Here is a 21,981-nt window from a genome sequence, read left to right as displayed (position 1 = left end):
TTAACACATGTATAAATGGTGCACTGTCACTTTAAGAATAATTCACGTTTCGCTCTCAATGATCTTCTGCCAACTCCACTATGGCTAGTGCTATGCCTATGGCTGTGCCCTCTCACAGTTTCTAAATGGTCAGTAGTGGGAACTACTGTTGCCTTCATGATTTCCTTTTAAAAGTTTCTTATAAGAAAGAGATATCAATTATCAACAATGACAAGCCAGATGGAACCTGCTGCTCTCTCTCCCTCTCGTGTGCGCTCAGACTGTTCCCAATTAAATGGAGTAGCATAACGTTCAAGTTAGATCTGCTGCAAAGGAGATAACAAAGAGTTTTTGTATGTAATATGATGTTTTGAGACTGACTTTGTAAACATTCTCTAAGAAGAGTGAAAAGCAGTTTGCAGTAAAGCTAACCAATGTCGTCTCCATCACAGGAAAAAAATAGCAAGCAGCCTGATAACCTAATTAAATGCTCGGTGGGCAGGATTAAAGTGCTTGGCGGGCTGAATCCGGCCTGCAGGCCGTAGTTTGCCCACCTCTGGCCTAAGGGTGCTGAAGGTCTGTTCGGAACAGCTCTGCGGTATTCTGCAGCACCTTTTTAACCTCTGCCTTAGCCAGGGGAGGGTGCTTATGCTGTGGAAGACATCCTGCCTTGTTCCGGTCCCAAAAAACCTTCTCCATCTGCTCTAAATGACTACAGACAGGTTGCCTTAACATCACACATCATGAAGGTACTGGAGAGACTTGTCTTGACCCTTTAGCCAATCTCCCTGCTGCTGGAACACTGTAATTTCCCTTTGGGGATGAATGTAGTATATCTATCTATCTATGAATCTATCTATCTATCTATAAACTCTAATAAGAGGTGGATAAACTCTAAGTGTTGCATGTGGCCTCAAACATTCCTTCATGAAATACATGTAAAATAAACTATATTTTTATATTTTCAAATGTTACCTACTTCTGTGGTATTATTCTTAGAATTCTAGAGATTCCAATTTAACACTGGTTGGACTACAGTAATAGGGGAGTGAGTGAGGAGTTATCTGTAACCACTGATACCTTTAAACATTTCTGCTTGCTGCACCACACAAGCAACATGCAGTAGTTCATTTAATTTTTTGCTCAATCTATAGTTTTAAGAGACAAGACAACAGTTCTAGACAAAAGACCGAAAACAATTTATATTTGCACAGAGATTTTTCTTATGAATCAGGAAATGTTAAAATGCTAACGTTAAAAATTACAAACTTCCGGGTTCCTTCCCCACACTATATTGGTCAAGGAATGTTCCACTTGCGTGCAACAAACAGCCAATCAAACCTCAAACATGACTTGATGGATAAAAACGTTGTCCGCCATGTCATGTTGTACAGCTGAAAGGCATTGACAAAAACTGTATGAATACTTAAAAAGGATGCTTAACCATGAACCTGACTCACCACTTTTGGCGCACTGAACAGGAAAAAAAATAAAAGTGGGGTAGACAGACATTAGGTTACAATAATGCTCAAGTCATTGGTTCATACATAGCTTACCGACATGCGAAAAAATTAGTATTTTAACAGAGGTGGGCAAAAAAAGCAACAACCCTATGCAATGGCTTTTGTTTAATATCATGTTGGTGTGTGCTTTGTCATAGTAAATAGTGCTGTGTGATGCAAGAGCAAAAAGTTTGGGAAACACTGAGGATGTGTGACATTTTCAGCTGACATTCAACAAATTAGCTATGTTGCTGTCTATAGATGTTTTTTAATATAGAGTATATGGGGCGTGCCACAACAAATCCTATATCCTAAGTCCTATGAATAGATAGATTTATTTCATATTCGAAAAAAAAAACAGTTTCTATTCTTTCAAACAAGTGCTCATTTCAATGACAGCCAGGGTCAAATTCTCACCTGGGAAGAAGAAGAGTCTACTGTCCACAGTACGTGAAATGGACTGCAGTTTCACCACATCCATGGACTGTCCAATGTGAATTGTGCTTGCCATACTCCCCAGGGTGCCCCGCACAAACTCTGCCACCTCCTGCACAGTAAACATCTGGAGCAGCTCATCAAATATGGCTGGGAATGAGTTTAATAAGGCAGCCTGTAGGATAGATGTAAGAGACCAAAAATAGTAAGTTACAGTATAAGTGACAGAATAGATGCATCCCCTCTATTGGAATCCGGTGGCTTGGTTTCTTCTTATTACAGTGCATGAAAATGCACTGTACTGTTCTTCCTAGTCCTTACTTATTACAGTGCATGAAAATGCACTGTACTGTTCTTCCAAGGCAACAACAACAACTTATTATTATTATTCCGCTTACCACTTTTTCCGTACAAAATTTCTCTTGAACAGTTTAACTTAGAAACTTCATTCAAACTTTGTAACGCAGGTATTCAAACGGACCAAGCTGCTATGTCTTTTCAACTTTTCAACTTTTATACTTTTTAAACTATTAAAGAAAAACTTTTTTTTAAATCCCCATACACTTAACATTGCTGATTGTGACATCATAATACGGCCGTTAAGCAATTAATAATAATAACTAGAAATGCAATTCCAAGGAATTACCAGTGCATGAAAATGTTAAAGTTGTGATGTAAAATATCATGTATAGTTAAAACAGATAATACAGAGATGGTTACTACGGTGATGCTAGGATAGACATGGTGGTTGCATAGCTTAATAAAAGTTGATAGTTTAAAAGTAGACTGTTTAAAAGCTGAATGTAGATAGTTAAAGTTGTTGATAGACAGTAGATAGTTTAAAAGTTGTTGATAGACAGCTAGTTTAATAGATAGTTTAATGATAGTTTAAAAGTAGAACGTTTAAAAGTTGAAGGTAAATAGTTTAAAAGTTGTTGACAGACTGGAAGTTTAATGAATGTTGATATTCAAATAGTTTAATGGCTGTGTATAGGTAGATATTTGACGATAACTGAAAGTTGGAATGGCTCTAATGTTTGCTAGCAGTTATGCTAAGATTTTTAACTTTGCTAACCATGCTACTTAGCTAATGTTTTATAGCAGTGCTAGCAATGCTAACATGCTAACCATGCTACTTAGCTAACGTTTTCTAGCAGTTTTGTAAACATGTTAACAATAAGAACTATGCTAACCATACTACTTAGCTAACTTAACTAACGTTTTCTAGCAGTTTTGTTAAACATGCTAACTATGTTAGCAATGTTAACATGCTAACTATATTAACCATGTGACTTAGCTAACCTAGCTAATAATTTTAGTAGTTATGCTAACTATGCTAACTAGTATGTTAACTATGCTAACCATGTGACTTAGCTAACCTAGCTAATCATTTTTAGTTGTTATGCTAACTATGCTAATTAACATATTAACCATGCTAACATGCTAACTGTGCTAACCATGTGACTTAGTTAACCTAGCTAATCATTTTTATCAGTTTTGCTAAAAATGCTAAAAATGTTAGCAATGCTAACATGCTAACTATGTTAACCATGCTCACTAGCTACAGTGGGTAGGAGTCATAGTTGATGACAAGTGTTGACATAGTTGATGACAAGTTAAAAGTTGTTGATAGACAGCTAGTTTAATAGATAGTTTAATAATAGTTTAAAAGTAGACCGTTTAAATGTTGAATGTAAAAAGTTCAGTAGTTTAATGGGGTACATTGTTTAACAGTGGATTATTGTAGTGAGGACTTTTATTTTGAAACAGTTTTGGGCAGAGGAAACAGTTGAATAGGATGTGTAGTCTTAATTGACCCAGATTGTATGCTTAAAGCCTGAGGCTGCAGGTGGCCTGAACACCTGCCATAGGATTCTAATTGCTTAATGGCCGTATTATGATGTCATAATCGGCAATGTTAAGTCTATGGGGATTTTTAAAAAGTTTTTCTTTAATAGTTTAAAAAGTATAAAAGTCTAGCAACTCTCCGTTGACTTGTGAGCTCTAGAAATCGAAACTAAATCTGGCATTGAAATCGTGTATAGAGTCGTTTGTTGGGCTTAACATAATGATTGATGGCAGAGTTGCAACGGTTTGGCTTGAATTCCCTGCTACTTGAAAACAAATATCCTATTGCGTCCTATTGCGTGCAGAGGGAATTTGAAAGACAACTGTTTATCCCGACCCTCGGACTGAGCACTGCTAACGGTGAGTGCCCAGACCCTACATTATAATGTGGGTCTGGCTCGCCAGGCTACGTGTGCTGTGCTTTAACCCTTAAACAGGCAAGAGTGAAAAAATAGTAGTAAAAAATAATTTTATGTTACATTCTGTCTCATTTGCACCTAAGGAAAACATTTCCACACTCATTTTTGAAATATTTTGGATAGTTTGGATTTTATGAGTTGTATCTCCTGGGATACGTTGCCCTACACATAATCTTCAGTGTCCTGCTGGGCCAACCATTGAAATAAAGCATCTATGTCAGTTTCCATAGCAACCAACATGATTAACCTAGCAACCATCATAGAAACAGCTTTATTTGGCATTGCAACAACCATGTCTACCTAAGCAAAACCATTTAACTATCTCTACATTATCTTTTTTAAGACTATATTTTACACCATATGTTTTGCGTTTTCATGCACTGGTAATTCCCTTGGATTCACAAACATAAAACATCATAATTAGTAGGGGTGTGCATTCGATTCAATTCGATTCTACAATGCATTGCGATGCATCAAAATTCTACTGCACACCACAAGGCAAATTTTGAGGTCATGAGGCAATACAAGCAGTCAGATATTGAACAACAGATTTTATTGGCTGCTGGATTAAAAACTGGATTACTCTGGAACGGCTAACTGTACAGGGGACTGCTTTACACCTTTCTGTTCGGTAAGGTCAGCTATTTATTCTGATATATGGTTTGTTGTGTTGAACGAAGGGTTCGTGAAGTATCCCACCGATATGAATGGGTAGGGAGATGGGCGCAGAACCTTCAGTAGAATTTATGATTAAATTGAATTATTAGGGCCCGAGCACCGAAGGGCGCAAGGCCCTATTGTTTTTGTAAGGATTATTATTAGGGCCCGAGCACCCGAAGGGCGCAAGGCCCTAATGTTTTTGTAAGGATTCTTATTATTGTTATTCTACTTTTTTGCTTTCCTTTTTTGAGGTGGTTAACATGGGCGAAAACTCTTAAAATTTGGCACACACGTCAGGTGTCATGCAACGCAGATAGGTGCAAGAGCTTGACCCCGGGCGTGGCCCAGGGACTCGCTAGCGCCCCCTTAGGTGACTGATCCCGTATATATTTTGAGGTGGTTAACATGGTCGAAAAGTCTTGAAATTTGACAGACACATCAGGTGTCACGCAAAGCAGTTAGGTACAAGAGCTTGGCCCCGGGCATGGCCCAGGGACTCAGTAGCGCCCCCTTAGGTGATTGAGGCAGTGGTTGGCACATACTTTCAGCTAGACGCATCAAATTTGGTAGGTGTGTATATCTCCCCAAGATGAACAACTTTCGAATGTACAATGCATTAGCCACGCCCAACAGGAAGTGAGGTATTTGGGATTTTGTGAGGACTAAAATGTGATGAATTGTGATGCCAAAAGAGGTTCTTCCCATCGGTGAAAACGCATGAAATGTGGCACACACGTCAAGAGGTACCATGAATAAACAGGGGAAAAGCCTTGGCACTGGGCTTGGCCCAGGAACTCCATAGCACCCCCAAACCAAAAAGTGTATCAGAAATGTTCTTTGCTTAAAATGAATGGTCTGATATTTCTCAGGTTAATATATATTATGATTATGATGACACCCAATGGGCTTGCTTTTCATTGCGCCCCCACCTGGCCAAGCAAGTAAATATGCCAGAAAATAAAATACATAAACAAATAGCACACGCATCAAATATGTACATTTCACAAACGCACCTCGTCGGTGCTTTGTTGGATTCCGAAATGTCACGGGTTGCGGCCCGCAGGTGTTCGGGTCCGCCATTGCTGCTTGCGGCTATATTATTATTTACTTTTCTCATGAACCGTTCACCACAGCAATTAACGGCTAACATCGTTTAAAAGCTGAAAAAAAGCTCTTTCATGTGATGTGATAGGCTACTTGTGATGATTGTGTGATGAGTAGGCTCGTTCGTGAGTAGTTCAACTGAGAATAATGGGTGAATTTGGATGCACTTTCTTTCTTGCCGTGCGCTGTCACTTTCTCCACTGCGTAAAAGACTAAATTAATTTGCGCTGTGAATGCCTATTTTGACAGGCTAAATAAAAATGGTTATTAGTCGGACGCAAAACAGAATATCGAAAGAAGGGGACACCAAGGCCACTGTGGCCTGTAAACCTCTGATTTTCAAAGGGGTATCACGGCCACCTCAAGGGGCAACGATGGCCATGGCCGTTGTGGAATTCTTACCTTGCACATACTGCACACAGTAACGAAGCCAACTCAGGATGCCAACGATCGACATGGTTTGTGAAGTTAGTTGTATTGCCAACGTGCTTGATTTTAGTGTGGCAGGTTTTTCACACTGTGTACGTCTTGTCTAGTTTCCCATTAACTTCGTAGAATCCGAAATGTGCCCAGATGTCCGCTTTCCAAGCTTTGGGTGCGTTTTTGATTACCCGTCTATCGCGTTCATCTCTCTCCGTAATCTTGATTCTTTAGTGTTGTTGTTATGCTAGCTAGTGCTGCCGCTTAGCATGTAGCTACAGGCTGCGCATGTCATTAGATAGATAGATACTTTATTGATCCCCAAGGGGAAATTCAAGATTACAACGTTGCTCCGGAAATGCCCCCAGAAGTAACTGAAACTTCACAACTTTATTGTCCACTCAAGGCCAGAAAATAAACAGTGACATAATCGATTATGACACGTTGCCGCATCGATGCTGAATCGTGCATGCTCCGCATTGCAATGCATCGCCGAATCGATTATTGTTGACACCACTAATAATTAGTACTTTGTTGCACCTCTTCTGACTTTTATGACTGCTTGTATTATCTGAAGCATAGACTTCACTAATGTAGAACAGCATTCTTCATCAGGTTTCAACTTTGTCAAACAGCGGTTGACAGATCAGCTTTACAGGATGGTGCTTTTTTTTCAGTTTTACCATGAATTTTCAATAGGATTAAGATCCAGACTGTTTGCAAAGAGATAATGCTGGAACTTTTGTTTGGTGCTGTTCCAATGAAAAATGGAAAGATGCCTGAAGAAAACAAGAAAGCTTCCACAGTCACTGATTATATGGGGTTACTTTGGTCCTAGAGTTGAGAAGGGTTTAGTAAGGGTCGATGCAAGAATGAACATTAAAAATTGAATATGATAACAGTATTAGGAGGACATTAAAAACAAAGGTTGTAGCCTATAGCTGTTGTACAAAAATGTACACATTTATTAAATTCTATGCAAGATTTTCACCTTAATATAACCTTTACGAAGCCAGTTTGATGGTAAACAAACTTGTAATAGGGGAATCGTTCACTTAGCATAGCCATACAGCATAGACATAGTGAGTCGCTAACGAGAGAACCAGCCATGCAACTTCAAGAACAGCAGCCTGAAGATATCTCGCGACAATTGTAAAACATTACCTTGTCAGTAGATATAGCTCTTTGGAGATAGTTTTTGCCTGTTGTTAATCCTTCACCTCCACAACAATAGCATTTTCATTGTGTACAGGGGGAACAAGCCACAAGAAGTAGGCTATTTACAACGGCAGAGTAAATTAAAAAATATATTGCGACTCTAGGGGGAGCTCTACAGTCGCCAAAAATACCTGAACCTGCATAGTATACCTTTAAGTTTGTGGTATATTTTAATGTTAAGGTGGCCATAATGATAGTCATTAGATTTATGTGCAGGCCTGTTACTAGGCACTACAAACCTGTCAAACCCAGTGTGACAAGTCTTACTTGCTAATGTTCCCAATATAAGAACAGCTGTAAAAATTGGGCTGTAAAAAAAGGCCATTCCATTTCAGTAGTCCATATATTTGTGAGCAACAAACAAGGAAGCGAGCCATGACCAAACAAGTGAAGGAGACCAGAGTGAAGGAGAAGTCTGTGAGAAACACACCAATACAAACAGAGGAAAGAAGAGGTAAGGCTTTACTATTGATGGACTGGTTGGTTGGTAAGGTGGGTTACACTTGCTGATAGTGGTATTGGGGTGGTGTTGGTATTTTTTACAAGTCTCTGTTCACATATATGCTGTTAAGGGATGCATCACTCCACCTCCTTGAGATTCCCTCTCCTTCAAACTTCTGATTTAGTACAAATTTAAACCGACGACTTGTTTATTAGGAAATTTATTCTGACATCTGGAACAAAACTTGAAGAAACCAGGAGCTGTAGGAGGCACAAGCTTGACGGGGAGAGTAGGGCACAAAAAAGAGGATCTAGTGATTTAAGGGGGGGGGGGGTATCTATACTTACAGAAAGAGAAGCGGGACGTGGGGATGCTGAGGCCCACGCCTGAGAACAACTGAGTGAGCCTGCTGGAGGTCCATGGGCAGGCTGAGGGGCCTGGGGGGGGTGGGGGGGTGCAGGAGGATGTCACAAAGCAAAGTCAAAAGACGGTAAACTAATACACTTAAACAGACAGTTGGCAGGTTACTCTACACCAGCCAAAAGAAAGACAGATGCTATTACATCTTGTGCATTGGGTGTGTGGGTTTGTAGAAAATGAATGTGTATAGATACAAGAAGACCAGCAATTTCAATGTACATAATGTATCTGACAGGACTAAAATTGAGACAACTGAAAGTGACATAACCCCAAGCTCTCACCGAATATCATAGTACCATATCATCATTTAGATGGCCTGGGTTATGAGCATAATTCCTGAAATACAGTGGCGGATTATTAGGGGCTGCTAAGCCTTCTCTGATGGCCTCACATTTTTCAAAATGAAGAAATAATAATGCGTTCATATTTTAGCTAACTGTTAATAATCAGCCTGTGTCTGCACACTTATTTTTCTCATTACATTCAAATACCCAACTCAAGCACGTGGGTATAGCCCTGGCCGTGGCGCGGCTGGCTGGGGCACCTGCACCGTACGCCGGCAACCCGGGTTGGTTCTCCAACTCGCTTCCTGTCACTCTCCACTATCCTGTCACATTGAAGGCAAAGCCCCCCCCCAAAAATATATATATAAAAAAAAGAACGTTTAGAACAATTATGAACAAATCAAAGAACAATTATGTCTTGTCTTGTGCTTGAGACTGTGCTCACCCTCAAAATCCTGCTGTGACTAATCTCATTTCAAACTGGTTTGAAATGTAACCATCCAACTCTGTCACTGCAATGTGAACTAGTGCATCTGATCCACCCAAGCCTCCCCGAATCTGTTCCATATCTGTTTCACCACCCTGGGAAGCAGGTGCCATACCTCTGTTCAATACACCAGGCAAATGCATTGCACATAGTGAGAAAAACACACATCTGTTCTGGCCCCAGTATCACACCTAGGTAATGTGTCTGGCTCCTCTGGGAGTTCCTTCAAAAACCATTGAAAAGCTGTCATGCAACAGGCCTGCTGAGTCTGCAACACCATCATTTGGAATGCCAATGCCATATTTGCTGCCGCAGTGCAGAAAATAGAAACCAGTAGCAAAGGCAGGTTTAAGTCAAAGTCTTTACTTGAAAAGGAATTAAACTTTACAATTTACAAATACAAAAGCACAGAGGATACACAGAGAAGCAAACTCCACGAGAAGACAAACACAAAAGGAACACTCACTGCCATCCACTAGTGCCAGCCAGAGGAGGGTGTCCACATACCTGGACCCATTACAGTTTTTATACCGCCCAGAGGTGGGTGTTGAGAATGCCATAATCTACCTGCTCCATAGAATGCACTCTCACCTTGACAGTACTGGCAGTACTGTGAGGATCATGTTCTTTGATTTCACAAGTGCTTCACCATACAGTAGGGGTGTAACGGTACACAGAAGTCACGGTTCGGTTCATACCTCGGTTCGGACATCACGGTTCGGTACGAGTTCGGTACAATGAAAAGCAAAACAAAAATGCAGATAGCATTTTTTTTTTGTACATTTCTCAGGCTGTACCACCTAGTGTCCTACAGTCTCTTTCCTGAGCTATCTGCAACAGCCTAAAGTGTGTAAGATGTAGGCTAAACAGTACAATAAGTACCCAGACTCCATCTGTAACTTGTAAACAAAATAAAACAATCAGCTATAAAACTGAAAATAGGCCTACAGCATCTCTTATTTCTGAAAGTGCAAATTACATAGAAAAATTATTTTTAAAAATCCACTTAAGCAAGACCTTCAACATCTGTGTTTAGTTGTATATGGAAGGGTCTACAATTTGCCTCAATATTTTTCATTGTGTGTAAAGTAATAATCTAGCCTACTAACTGTGAAAATATCACACTATTTTGCCTTTTTTTTTAAAAAAACAAACACCCACTGGGGCGAAATTGCTCCTTTCATTTCATAAAGAGACTACAACTAGAAGTCACGTGACTTTGCCCTTTGACGTTAACTCACCGTAGCATGGTTTGTTTATTAGCCTGGTTAGCGTTGTCACTTTACTGTCACTTAACACTACCAGCTCCTCATGTGAGAAGTTACAAGTTACCACGCGATTTACATAGCTTTCTGTCATTACGAAATCGTTTAATTTAAGCCATAGGTTTTGGCCCTATTTGTATGTATCCAAAGGCTGCTGAAGCGCAGGGGAAGTTTTTTACCCCTCGTTTCAGTGATTGGTAGCTAGCCTACTACATCATCTGGGTGATGGCTTCTAATATGTGTAGCATTTTTCCACTCACATACCCAACAACTGCTGAACAATGCCGACACACAGTTTCATCTTATCCACCACTCTTTCGCCTGTACTAACGTTACTGTAACTGAAGTTCTCAAACTTGCGATCTTAAAGAGACCAGCGGATCCTCTAACTCTTGTGGGTCGCCACCACTTGCTTATGTTGCTGCTATCTCTGACTGACTTGACCGACGACCTGACAAAAAAAGAACATAGGCGCCAATCAGAGCTTCAGAGCTAAGGCGAGGCTACAGATTAGCGTTAGGTGTCGCTAATGAACTCCCGTAACTCTCGCTACTTAACAGTAATTGCGCATGACATTAATTAATCCGCACACGAGTTTTATGTATTTTGATACCGTGTATTCTCCGTGTAAATTCATGCACCGAACCGTGACGCCCGTACCGTTTCGGTTCAATACGAATACATGAACCGTTACACCCCTACCATACAGTCTATGGTGCTACATGTAAAGCTGCAAAGGATGCAGGTAAACACCTCCACAACTTCATGGATTATTGATTACCTGACTGACAGACCACATGTTGTGCGACTGAAAAGGTGTGTGTCTGAGCAGGTCTCCTGTGCTGTCTACTTTTCTCTTCACACTGTACACCTCAGACTTCCAGTACAACTCTGAGTCATGTCACCTGCAGAGGTTTTCAGATGATTCTGCAGTTGTGGGGTGTAGGGTACAGAAGTAATGTCTTTTCAATTGTCAATTCAATTGAATGTGGATCAGACAAGGTAAATGGTGGTGGACTTAAGGAGGGCAAACCTGAGCTAAATACCATCTCAATCCTGGGTGAAGAGGTAGAGGTTGTAGAGAACTACATATACTTGGGTGTTCACATTGACAATAAACTGGATTGGAAGTCCAACACTGAGGCTGTATACAAGAAGCGGCAGATCAGAATCTATTTCTTGAGAAAGCTCAGGTTATTTAAAGCAGCACTACAGAAGATTTGCTCTCGGGGTACCCCTACAGTTGAAAAGCGCAATAATAAACAAACTAATATGTGTCTTTTGCAACAAAGTATTGTCACACCTCGGTCTGCCAGGAGATGCCGCCAGAAGGCTCAAGCCCCTGGAGATCACCCTGGGAGACCATGATCATGATGATCATGGGGCTCACCTGTGGCTCGTTTGGTGTGGCCTTCTTAAGTCCCTGTTGTCTGCTATTCTATGCTCAGTCATGGTTTTCGCCCTCGTGGATGGTGGTTACTCTGCTCCTGTGGATCCTACTCCTGTGCTGCCTGCTAGGGATGTGCCGAGCGAGGCTTTTGAAACAGTGGCGCTTCTACAGCCAAACTGGTTTGATGCCTCGAAGCTTTTGACACACTACTCCACAACGCCATCTGGTGGTCAATAAAAATCCCTACACCAACATTACAGACATGCATGAATTTGCAGAAATGCACGAATACTCAAATACAAATGTTTTTATTTCAGAATATGATTTATTCTGCTGTGCTGGCGCTTAATCGGCTCTTTTTACTGAAGACATCACCAGCTTTGGAAAATGTACGTTTAAAAATATGAACTTTAGTATCTGCCTGCACCCGTCGGACTTGAACCTGCAAACAGTAGGCTACTATCCCGGATCGGGAGTCGAGCGTGCAGTCAACCGAGCTAAAAGCTCCTTCATAGGCACTATTCTTGACGTTGTTTAGGCTACTAATGTAGGCTACATATAGCCTAGCATACTGGCTAAAGTTACATTCATGTGAAACAGATGTGCCCGTAAGAGCCTGATATATACTGGCCAGAGCATGAAGATGGGGGATACACAGACTTATGTTAGACATGATGTATTGTTTAATGCATTAACAGTTTACCTATTTGGGTGAGTCTGTGCTGTGTTTTGAGACCTGCATGACATGTCAGTGAGGTAACGAAGCTTCGTTTCAATAGGTCACGTGACAACCTCATTTCAAGATAGGCTCCGAAGCGGTGTTTCGAAGCACTAGTGTTTCGCAAGCTCGAGACGTGTGTCGGGACTGTGTGTCGAGCGACCCATCCCTACTGCCTGCTACTGTGCTATCGACCCGGTCTGTAAGGATTACTTATTTTTTGCCTTGGATTTTTGAACTGCTGGCCCTCTTCCTGCATCTACTCTTGTGAATTGAACTTCTGTTTCTAAGACTATTTTGACTGAAAGACTTCTCTGAAGTGAAGCCTGTGGGCTTCCGTTTAGTTTGTTAGACAATAAACTCTGTTGAAACCTGATCTCTGTGGTCTCTTGCAATTGTGCTCACCCAGTAGTATAACAAGTATAAACATAACTCTGATAAAATATAGAGGGACTGACAGTGACAGCAGTCTGTAGAAAGAGATCTGATCCGAATTCATGTAGCATAGCAGCACTTTTCCATTTCGATTCCGGGGGCAGTGTCCCTACCCGCACATTCAACTCCCAGTTCCTACAGTATAGCTGATTTACAAGCGATAAGACCTGCTCAGAGAGTGGCAGAAGTGTAGTGTGTAAAAAAATCTTTAAGCTCTACTTTTCATGGGCCAATGCATGCGTCAGCTAATTTGATCGCCGGTATGCATATGTCCTGATATAACTCTCAACTGAGAAAAACAATTCAGCATGGCTGGCGGTCTTGAAAAACAATGTATAACAATGTATTTGTGCTGCTTGAAAGTTTGTGAACTCTCAGACATGGTCAGTTGAGTGTCTATTTACACCCCTGGTACGAATAGCCTTGGCAATGGCCACACAGCTGAGCTATTCACACCCTGTGACATAACAACAAAAAGACGTTGCTCACCTGCACAAAAAACATGGTGGACATTTGTTTTTTCGTCAGCAGAAAGTGAAGAATTCTGAAAGGTTTTCGACACTAATATCTGTTCAGATTAAGTTTTAGATTGAAACTTTGTGTTTTATTTTCATAATCTTGGTTCAGTGAACACATACAACCGTCAGTTTGTTAGTTAACAGAAATTTCGTGAATATGACGTTCAGGCCTATAAACTATAAGTTTACCTGCAAACGCCATCTGCTTGTGGAAGAAAATAGTGCAGTGGTCACAGACATTGGTTAGCACGTGGGAGACCGGGGTTCGATTCCCGTGTGATGTGTTTTGGCAGTGTGAGTGTGCATGTGTACCAACGTCTCTGGAGAGAAGGCGCGCAATTTGAACAAGAAATAGGTTCTCAAACGGACGTTTTGATTGCAACAATTGACTAGTTCATGCACCAGGGTGTAAATAGCATACAGTACTACTGTATATACACCAGGGTACGAATAGCATCCACTTCTAACTATACATTGATGCAAACAGCATGAGACCTTATTCAGAGTGTCTATTACACAGCTGAGCAATTCACACCCTGTTACGTAACAACAAAAAAACATGTTGCTTGTTTTTTTTATTATTATTATTACATTGTGTGATCAATATGCCAGAATAAATGCACAGGGGTGCAAATAGCATACACTGATATTTGTACCAGACGGGGTATTAATAGAACACATTGCTGTGTGCACCGGGGTACGAATAGCATACATTGATATTTGTACCAGACGGGGTACTAATAGGACACATTGCTGTGTGCACCGGGGTACGAATAGCATACATTGATATTTGTACCAGACGGGGTACTAATAGGACACATTTCTGTGTTCACCGGGGTACGAATAGAATTCACTTCTAATAGCACCAGGGTACGAATAGCATACACTGCTAATTGTACCAGGGGTGCAAATACCCTTACCCTTTTTTTTACAAAAAAGATAAAATAAAAATAACCTTATTTAATGCACATCCAAACTCCAATTAGTAAAGCTGACCTTCCAAATAATACTAAATAATAATAAACAGAAACAAAGGAAAGTTATATAGCTTCATTAGCGCCATTATTAAAAATTGCGCCCAGTGCCAATTAACAACATAAGGTGTGGTCTGATCATGATCCAAAAATCGCTATCTTACACCCTCTAAAATCATTACGCCACTGGGCGCAAGGTCTAATAAAAGTGGAGCGCATGGCAAAAAATTCACCAACTGACTGAGTGTACGATATGAATAAGACTTATGTCGCACTTTGTGAAATTCACTAGTTGTCATCTCATTGCTGCATGACAAGGAATGTATGAATAGCTATGCATAATTGTGCAACACTCAATAATATTATTGTAATCTATGTTGTTCATGGCATTTATTACTTAAGTGCTTGGTGTAAGGGCCACAAGCTGAAAAAAAACACAAAATTTATTTCCTATGTGATGATAAACATAAGTAGTAAGGGATGTTGATACACACGCATGAAATTGACCATGAGCAAAATAAGGATCATGCTAAGAAATTGGTTTGTTACCAACTATAAAGCAATGCATCAGATATTCTATAACATTTTGACACAAGGTTTGGGTCTCACCTGAGTGAAAATTAGAGTCTCCGAGCTGCGGCTGTCCAGGCTGAGCACAAAGCGAATAGACTGAAAAAGTTCTTGAATACTGGCACGGAACTGGTCCTCCTCCATTCCACAGGTTGCACGAGAGTATAGAATGCGTGACCGCACAATGAATTTGAAGAGGTATTCCAAAGCCTAGTGGAAATGAAAGGTTTCAATAGCATTCTTAGAGAAATCATTCCTAGAACATCAGAACAGTTCCCTATACAACTGAAAAATACTAATTCATTTGACTTTTAATTTACTGCACTCGTACTGCCACTGGACAGCTTTACATCTGCATCACTACAGTCTGAAAATAATGCCTATTTTCTTCCAGAAAAGTACTGAAATAAAAAGTAACTAGTACCCAATTCCATATCAAACTTGGCCTATTCCTGTAGAAAGCCCATAACCCAATTACATGTCCACAGCAGTGTTGGGGTCGCTACTCAAAAAAAGTAATGTATTACACATTACTCGCTACTGTAAAAAAATGTAATCCCTTACATTACTTCTTTACTATCTATGGAAAGTAACATGTTACATTACTTTTGTGTTACTGGATTGAAATGTTTCTATGGACGCTGTTATTGATATGCCCCCTTTTATTTATTATTTAATTTATGACGTTGTATGAAACATTAGGTAGCATAATCTAGTCTACTACACTCTACAACCCAGGTTACGCTGTAGGCTTACTAGGGGTGGGCGATATGGACAAAAAATAATATCTCGATATTTTTTGTGATTTTGACGATAACGATAATTAGTCGATATCCTTAAAAACAAATTGTAAAAGTCTGAGTTACTTTATAGCTCATTATTTATGAATAGCATCAATACAATAATAACCCAATAACCTAACCTGTGACTTTTTAACCAAATCAACCAATGCATTGTCACTCTATGACACATTTCCAATTTTGCCCCCACTTGTGTGTGTGGCAATGACATGGTCTAGCCAGCTACATTAGAGAAGATGACTAGGCCTAACAGTTTCTCAAGAGAAAGTCTGAAGCTGAAGTTCCTTTCAAAAACCTTTACTTAGGATTCACTGTAAAACTAAGCAGACCAACAGAGTACATCTCAGTTATTCCCTTCGATGTTTTGTTTAAGAGAAATCATGTAGGCTAGCATTCCACAGAATAGAAGTTACAGAATAGAAACTAATGCGTTAGCTTATGGCTAATGTATATGAGAAATCCCATAGAGATGCTAACGGTTAGCATAATTGATACACGTAGATATTTAGAGCGAACTTTAGTCCATTTACAAAAGGGTTACATGAGAAGAGTTCTTTGTTTACAACTGACTACTAAAATACTCAAAGGCAAATGTTTTCTCTCCATACAATACCATGTAGGAAAAAATGTGACTGTCTCATCAATGCTACGTGAACAGAAGTAGCTGCATAAAATCCCTTGTAGGCTACGTCTTCATCTCGCTACACAAAATAAACTATAAGGCCTGGTGTGACAACGTGAACCCACTAGCGATCATGTGACACTTGCTCTGCTGCAACGGGGCTTCTCTTGCATACACCTCCTGGATTTAGTGAATGTATGGGGTTTCGAGTTCGAGTGTTTTTTTCCCCCATAAGTAATTTAAATACTCGATAATGTAAATTTGCACATTGTTAAAACAACAATCACGATATTATCGCAGACGATATATATCGCCCACCCCTAAGGCTTACCAGATATTTCTTACAGATAGCTAATCATTGTTTTGTCTTACTGAAAGCTGCCTTCCAGTGCTGCTTTTAAAAATTTAGCAAATTCAAATTGCTTAATGGAAGCACTGCTGCCATGCTCGCGCACCCTCCCTCACAATGTTGAATGGTGACAGGCACGCAACTTGCAAAAACAATTAATTGAAGTGCGCTCACTGTATAATGATGAGACTGGACGCCGAAGTAATAGCACGTTAACTCCTTTACTAGTGAAAACGAAACTTAATGCCTACATCCATGCATAGACTTATGGGTAATGTAGTCTACCGCTACACCTCCTCCTTTTAGCTAAGCAACATCTTTTTAGAACAAGTCTGTATTCTTTTATCAGACCCTTAAACTCATTTCAAACATTTCCTTTTATCAAGTCATTTTCAACTCTTTCCTGACAACAACTCATCCAATTCTAAACATTCTTATGCTAACCTTTTTATCACAACACATTTCTCTGGAACTCTTTTCTTTACCAATTAATGTGTAGTAAACTAAAACATCCACATTCTTTACATTCATTTCTTTTTTTTTTTTCCTAAATCAAGTCTCTCAGGAGCCTTGGAAACTCTGCCTGACTTGGTGGTGGCTTCAGAGGAGTTCCCAGTGGCTCTCAGGTGGATTCTGTTTCTCCTTAGAATGCCCTTGTCAGTTTCTACCAAGTATGACCTTGGCATGTTCGCAGTCCCTAGAACAGTCTCAGGAGCTTTCTCTGTGGTGATCCACACCTTCTGTCCTGAGGTGAGCTCTTGAAGTGTTCTGGACCGGTGGCGAAGATTGTAGTGTGTTGCTTGCTTACGCCTTCCTTCCTCATCCTTCCTGCGAAAAGCCACTAGGTCAGGCCATTTAGGTGTAAGCTGACTTGAGGACTGAGGTAGGGATGTGCGCAGGTTTCTTCCCATAAGTAACTGCGCAGGTGAGTACCCATGTTCTAATGGTGTAGCTCTGTATGCTAAAAGTGCTCTAGTGTGGTCAGTGTCCTTACTCCAAAGACGCTTGACTGTCTGCACTGCACGTTCAGCCTCACCATTCGCTTGTGGGTAGCGAGGGCTGCTGGTGACGTGTGCAAAGCAGCTCTCTTTTGCAAATGTTCTGAATGTCTCTGAAGAGAACTGTGGCCCGTTGTCGGATACAACAGTCTCTGGATATCCATGATGTGCAAAAGCCTCCTTCACAGCACGAACAGTAGCCTCTGATGATGTGACCCTGAGCTCAGCCACCTCTATATATCGCGAGAAATAGTCGATGATGAGCAGGTAGGTCTTGTTTGCCCACTCAAACAGGTCCATTCCAACCTTTTGCCAGGGCCTGTCAGGGACTTGGGACTGTATGAGGGGCTCGCTGTACTGAGTTCTGTATCTCTGACACATTTCACACCTGTCTACTGTCTCTCGAATTTGTGCAGAGATACCTGGCCACCATACAGATGTTTGAGCTCTGGCACGGCATTTGGAGATCCCTTGGTGACCTTCATGGAGTTTGTGCATTATGTCCCCTCTGAGTGTCTGAGGGATGACTATCCTCTCACCTTTCATCAGAAGGTCTCCAGCGAGATACAGCTCTGCTCTGACTTGCCAGTAGGGTGCAATCCCTGAACTCAATTTGTGTCTCTGTGGCCATGCTGTTTGACAATAGAGTGCCACCGTTTTGCACGTCTCATCAGTCTGTTGTACTTTCTTAATTTCTGCCAGCCTTGTGTCCGTAGCAGGAAGTGAAGACACAACAGCATCCACAAACACCTGGACCTCTTTTTCAAGCTGTAGGTCGTCAGCAGATGGAGTGTCACTCAGTGGAGCTCTGGACAATGTATCGGCAGTGATGAGGTTCTTGCCTGGCACGTGAACAATGTCGTAATCATACCTGAGGAGTCTCAGTCGAAATCTTAAAACTCTAGGAGGGAGGTCATCTAAACCTCTGGTGCTCAACAGAGGGACCAAGGGCTTATGGTCAGTCTGAAGTGTGAAGTGCAGCCCTTGCAGGTAAGATGTTAGTCTTTCACACGCCCACGTTACCGCCAGCGCCTCCTTTTCAATTTGCGCGTAGCGCTTTTCTGTGTCTGTCAGCCCTCTTGAAATGTATGTGACAGGTTGCCAGGAATTATCAGCTTGCTTCTGTGTGAGGACTGCACCTATTCCATATGGTGATGCATCCGCGGCCACTTTTGTCTCTGCTGTATTCGAGTACTGAGCAAGCGCTTTTGGTGAGCTCAGTCCACTTTTCAGCTTTTCAAAAGAAGTTTGCTGCGGTTCATCCCAGACCCACTCATTTTTCTCTCTCAGTAGGTCTTTTAGTGGCACAGTGATGGTCGCCATCTGAGGTACAAACTTTGACAGGTAGTTTGCCATGCCCATAAGGCGCCTCACGTCCTCCACACATGTAGGCTCAGGCATCTGTAGGATAGCCTTCACTTTGTTTGGATCTGGCTCAATTCCTTTTGAAGACACTCTGTGCCCGACGAACGTGATGTGCTCCTGTGTGAACTCACACTTCTCATTAAGTGTAAGTCCCTCTTCCTGCATCTTCTGCAGCACGCGGTGCAGTCTTTGATCATGTTCATGTCTGTTTCGTCCATACACTAACACATCATCTGCATGGCATAATACGCCCTCGAAACTCTCAAACATTTGCGACATCCTTCTTTGGAAATGCTCCGGAGCGGATGCAATTCCGAATGGGAGTCTGTTGAAAAAATATCTCCCGAATGGAGTAATGAAGGTTGTGAGGGGTCTTGATTCTGGCGTTAAAGGGATTTGCCAAAATCCTGATCTCGCATCTAACTTCGTGAAAACTTTGGCATCTGACATCATTGCCAGTGTTTGGTCGACAGCAGGCAAAATGTGACGCTCTCTCTTCACCGCTGCATTCAGTGGTGTGAGATCGACACAGATTCTCAGTTTGTCTTTCATCGGTTTTGGCACAACTACCATCCCAGAACACCAGGCAGTCGGCTCAGTCACTTTTGATATGACACCCATACTTTCCATCCTCTCTAGCTCTTCACGCACCTTGTCTCTGAGAGGTAGAGGTACTCTTCGAGGTGTTGAAAGTGCATAGGGTATTGCCCCTTGTTCCAGCTCTATGTGGTATGGTTCTTTTAGCTTGCCTAGCCCTTGAAACACTGATGGGTAAAGTGCCTTAAAGTCTGTATCTGTCTGAGTCACCTCCTGTACTCTGTGCACTAACCCCATGGCCTGTATAGCTGGGAGGCCCAAAAGTGGTTGTGTCAGTCCTGCCACAACATACACATGTTGATCTGTGAATCGGCCATTTGCACTCATTTTGCTCTGGAAGCAGCCTTTTACGTCCAGCAAATTCTGTCCAGGACCAAGTAGTCTTTTCAGCGGCTTGTCTAGCTTACCATCTCGCTCTGGATTGAATACGCTCTCTGGTATTGAAGTCACATCTGCACCTGTGTCAATCTTGAAATCAACAGTGTCTCCATTTAGAGTGACTTTTTCAATCCATGGCTTGGTGGTTTGTGTAGACACTTCCCCTAAAAATGCATAGTCCTGTGAATCACTGTCTGACAGCACTTCTGTGACTGTGTGCACTGCTTGACCATTGCGACAGGCCACCGCAAAATGTCCTTTCTTATGACACTTTCGACATTCCACATCTTTGGCTGGGCAATCTTTCCATGCATGTTTTCGTCCTTTTCCACATCGGCCGCATTCTTTTTCACTTGTCACATCAAACTTTTGTTCTTTGTTTGTCTGTTTCCCTGAATAATGGAACTGTTTTCCCCTTCTCACTGTTTTAATGGCGTCCACATTTGTTTTAGAGTCAACTCCCGCTGCTCTGTGTAGTATTGTCTGTTGTTTCTTAACAGTCTCACTCTGTCTCACTTTTTGTATTGCCTTTGCAAGGGTCAATTCTGAGTCCATTTGCAGCTTTTCGGATAATTTTCTGTCCTTTATCCCAACTACAATTCGGTCCCTTATGAGTTCATCCTTTAGCAAGCCGAAGCTACAATGTTCTGCTAACTTATGTACTTCGGTAATGAAGGCTTCTGAACTCTCCCCTTCTTGTTGGCATCTCATATTGAACTGTGCTCTTTCAAAAATCACATTGTGTTTGCCTATAAAGTGTTGCTCCATTGCCGTTTTAACTGCGTCGTATTTCTTTTTATCAGCTGCTCTCATCGGCAAGATACTTAAAATATCGTCAGCTGCATCCCCCATTGCATACAGGAGTGCATTTACCTGATATTCTTCATCTTGATCTTTTAATCCGGATGCAACATGGAATCTATCGAATCTTCTGATCCATCTAGGCCAGTCGGACGGACTTGAAAAGTCGAACGGTTCGGGCTGTGTTATTTACACTGAAACTGCCATACCGTCTTTCTTTTGTTGCCGTTTCACGTTTCGTTGGATAATTTTTCACTCCTTTCACGCGTGTGTGCAGATTCCCTCTCACCGGCTCGCGCAGCTTCACTGGCCCTCTCTCCCCGCCTTCGTGAGCATGCAAACTTCACCGTTGTTCTCTGCAGGTAATCACACTATCGCCGTGTCCACATACGACTAAAGTCATTAGGCAAGTATATCGCGGAGATTTGCGTTCTTTGCCACGTTCTGACACCATGTATAATGATGAGACTGGACGCCGAAGTAATAGCACGTTAACTCCTTTACTAGTGAAAACGAAACTTAATGCCTACATCCATGCATAGCCTTTTGGGTAATGTAGTCTACCGCTACACTCACGAGTTGCGTACTTTCTGTCTTTAAGATGCTCTTGTTCACATTGAAAACAGTGGTGGTCCTAGCTTGTATAACACCCTGACATTTTTTGGAGGCAATTCGTGATGTGAATTCAGACTAGGCATTAGTTAGTTGTGCACTCTTTCCCGCTCTCCCACTCAGTATTAAGCTAACAAATACTCCGATGGGTTTTGTTTTTTGCAAATGTTCTTGTCGCCTTCCCAGAAGATGCGCGCATACACCCACACACACACACACACTAATATCGGCAATGCAGTTTAACTTAGAATGAACTCGCTACCACGACATTTTGAACAGCAGATTCTTTTAATACAGGAAATATTTAGTCTTTTAGTTTTAGCTCTTATAAACGGCCTGATTGTAAATAGGAAAGCAAATAAGTATCATCT

General features: G+C 41.4%; 1 protein-coding gene across 1 annotated transcript in view; it reads right to left on the bottom strand.

The window, feature by feature from the left end:
* Window positions 1–21,981, bottom strand: part of dock3 (dedicator of cytokinesis 3) — an 835,931-nt gene that overhangs the window by 446,793 nt on the left and 367,157 nt on the right. The window contains 3 exon segments of the mRNA XM_076267926.1: window positions 1,899–2,091; window positions 8,375–8,464; window positions 15,128–15,298. Coding sequence (XP_076124041.1) covers window positions 1,899–2,091; window positions 8,375–8,464; window positions 15,128–15,298 — 454 coding nt within the window.

This window comes from Alosa pseudoharengus, unplaced genomic scaffold (genome assembly GCF_046254945.1).
Source record: "Alosa pseudoharengus isolate Yale_2024_CS ecotype anadromous, Long Island Sound unplaced genomic scaffold, YU_APseudo_1.1 YU_APseudo_1.1_scf_5, whole genome shotgun sequence".
Classification (NCBI taxonomy): Eukaryota; Metazoa; Chordata; class Actinopteri; order Clupeiformes; family Clupeidae; genus Alosa; species Alosa pseudoharengus.
This window is presented reverse-complemented; position numbering and strand designations above follow the sequence as displayed.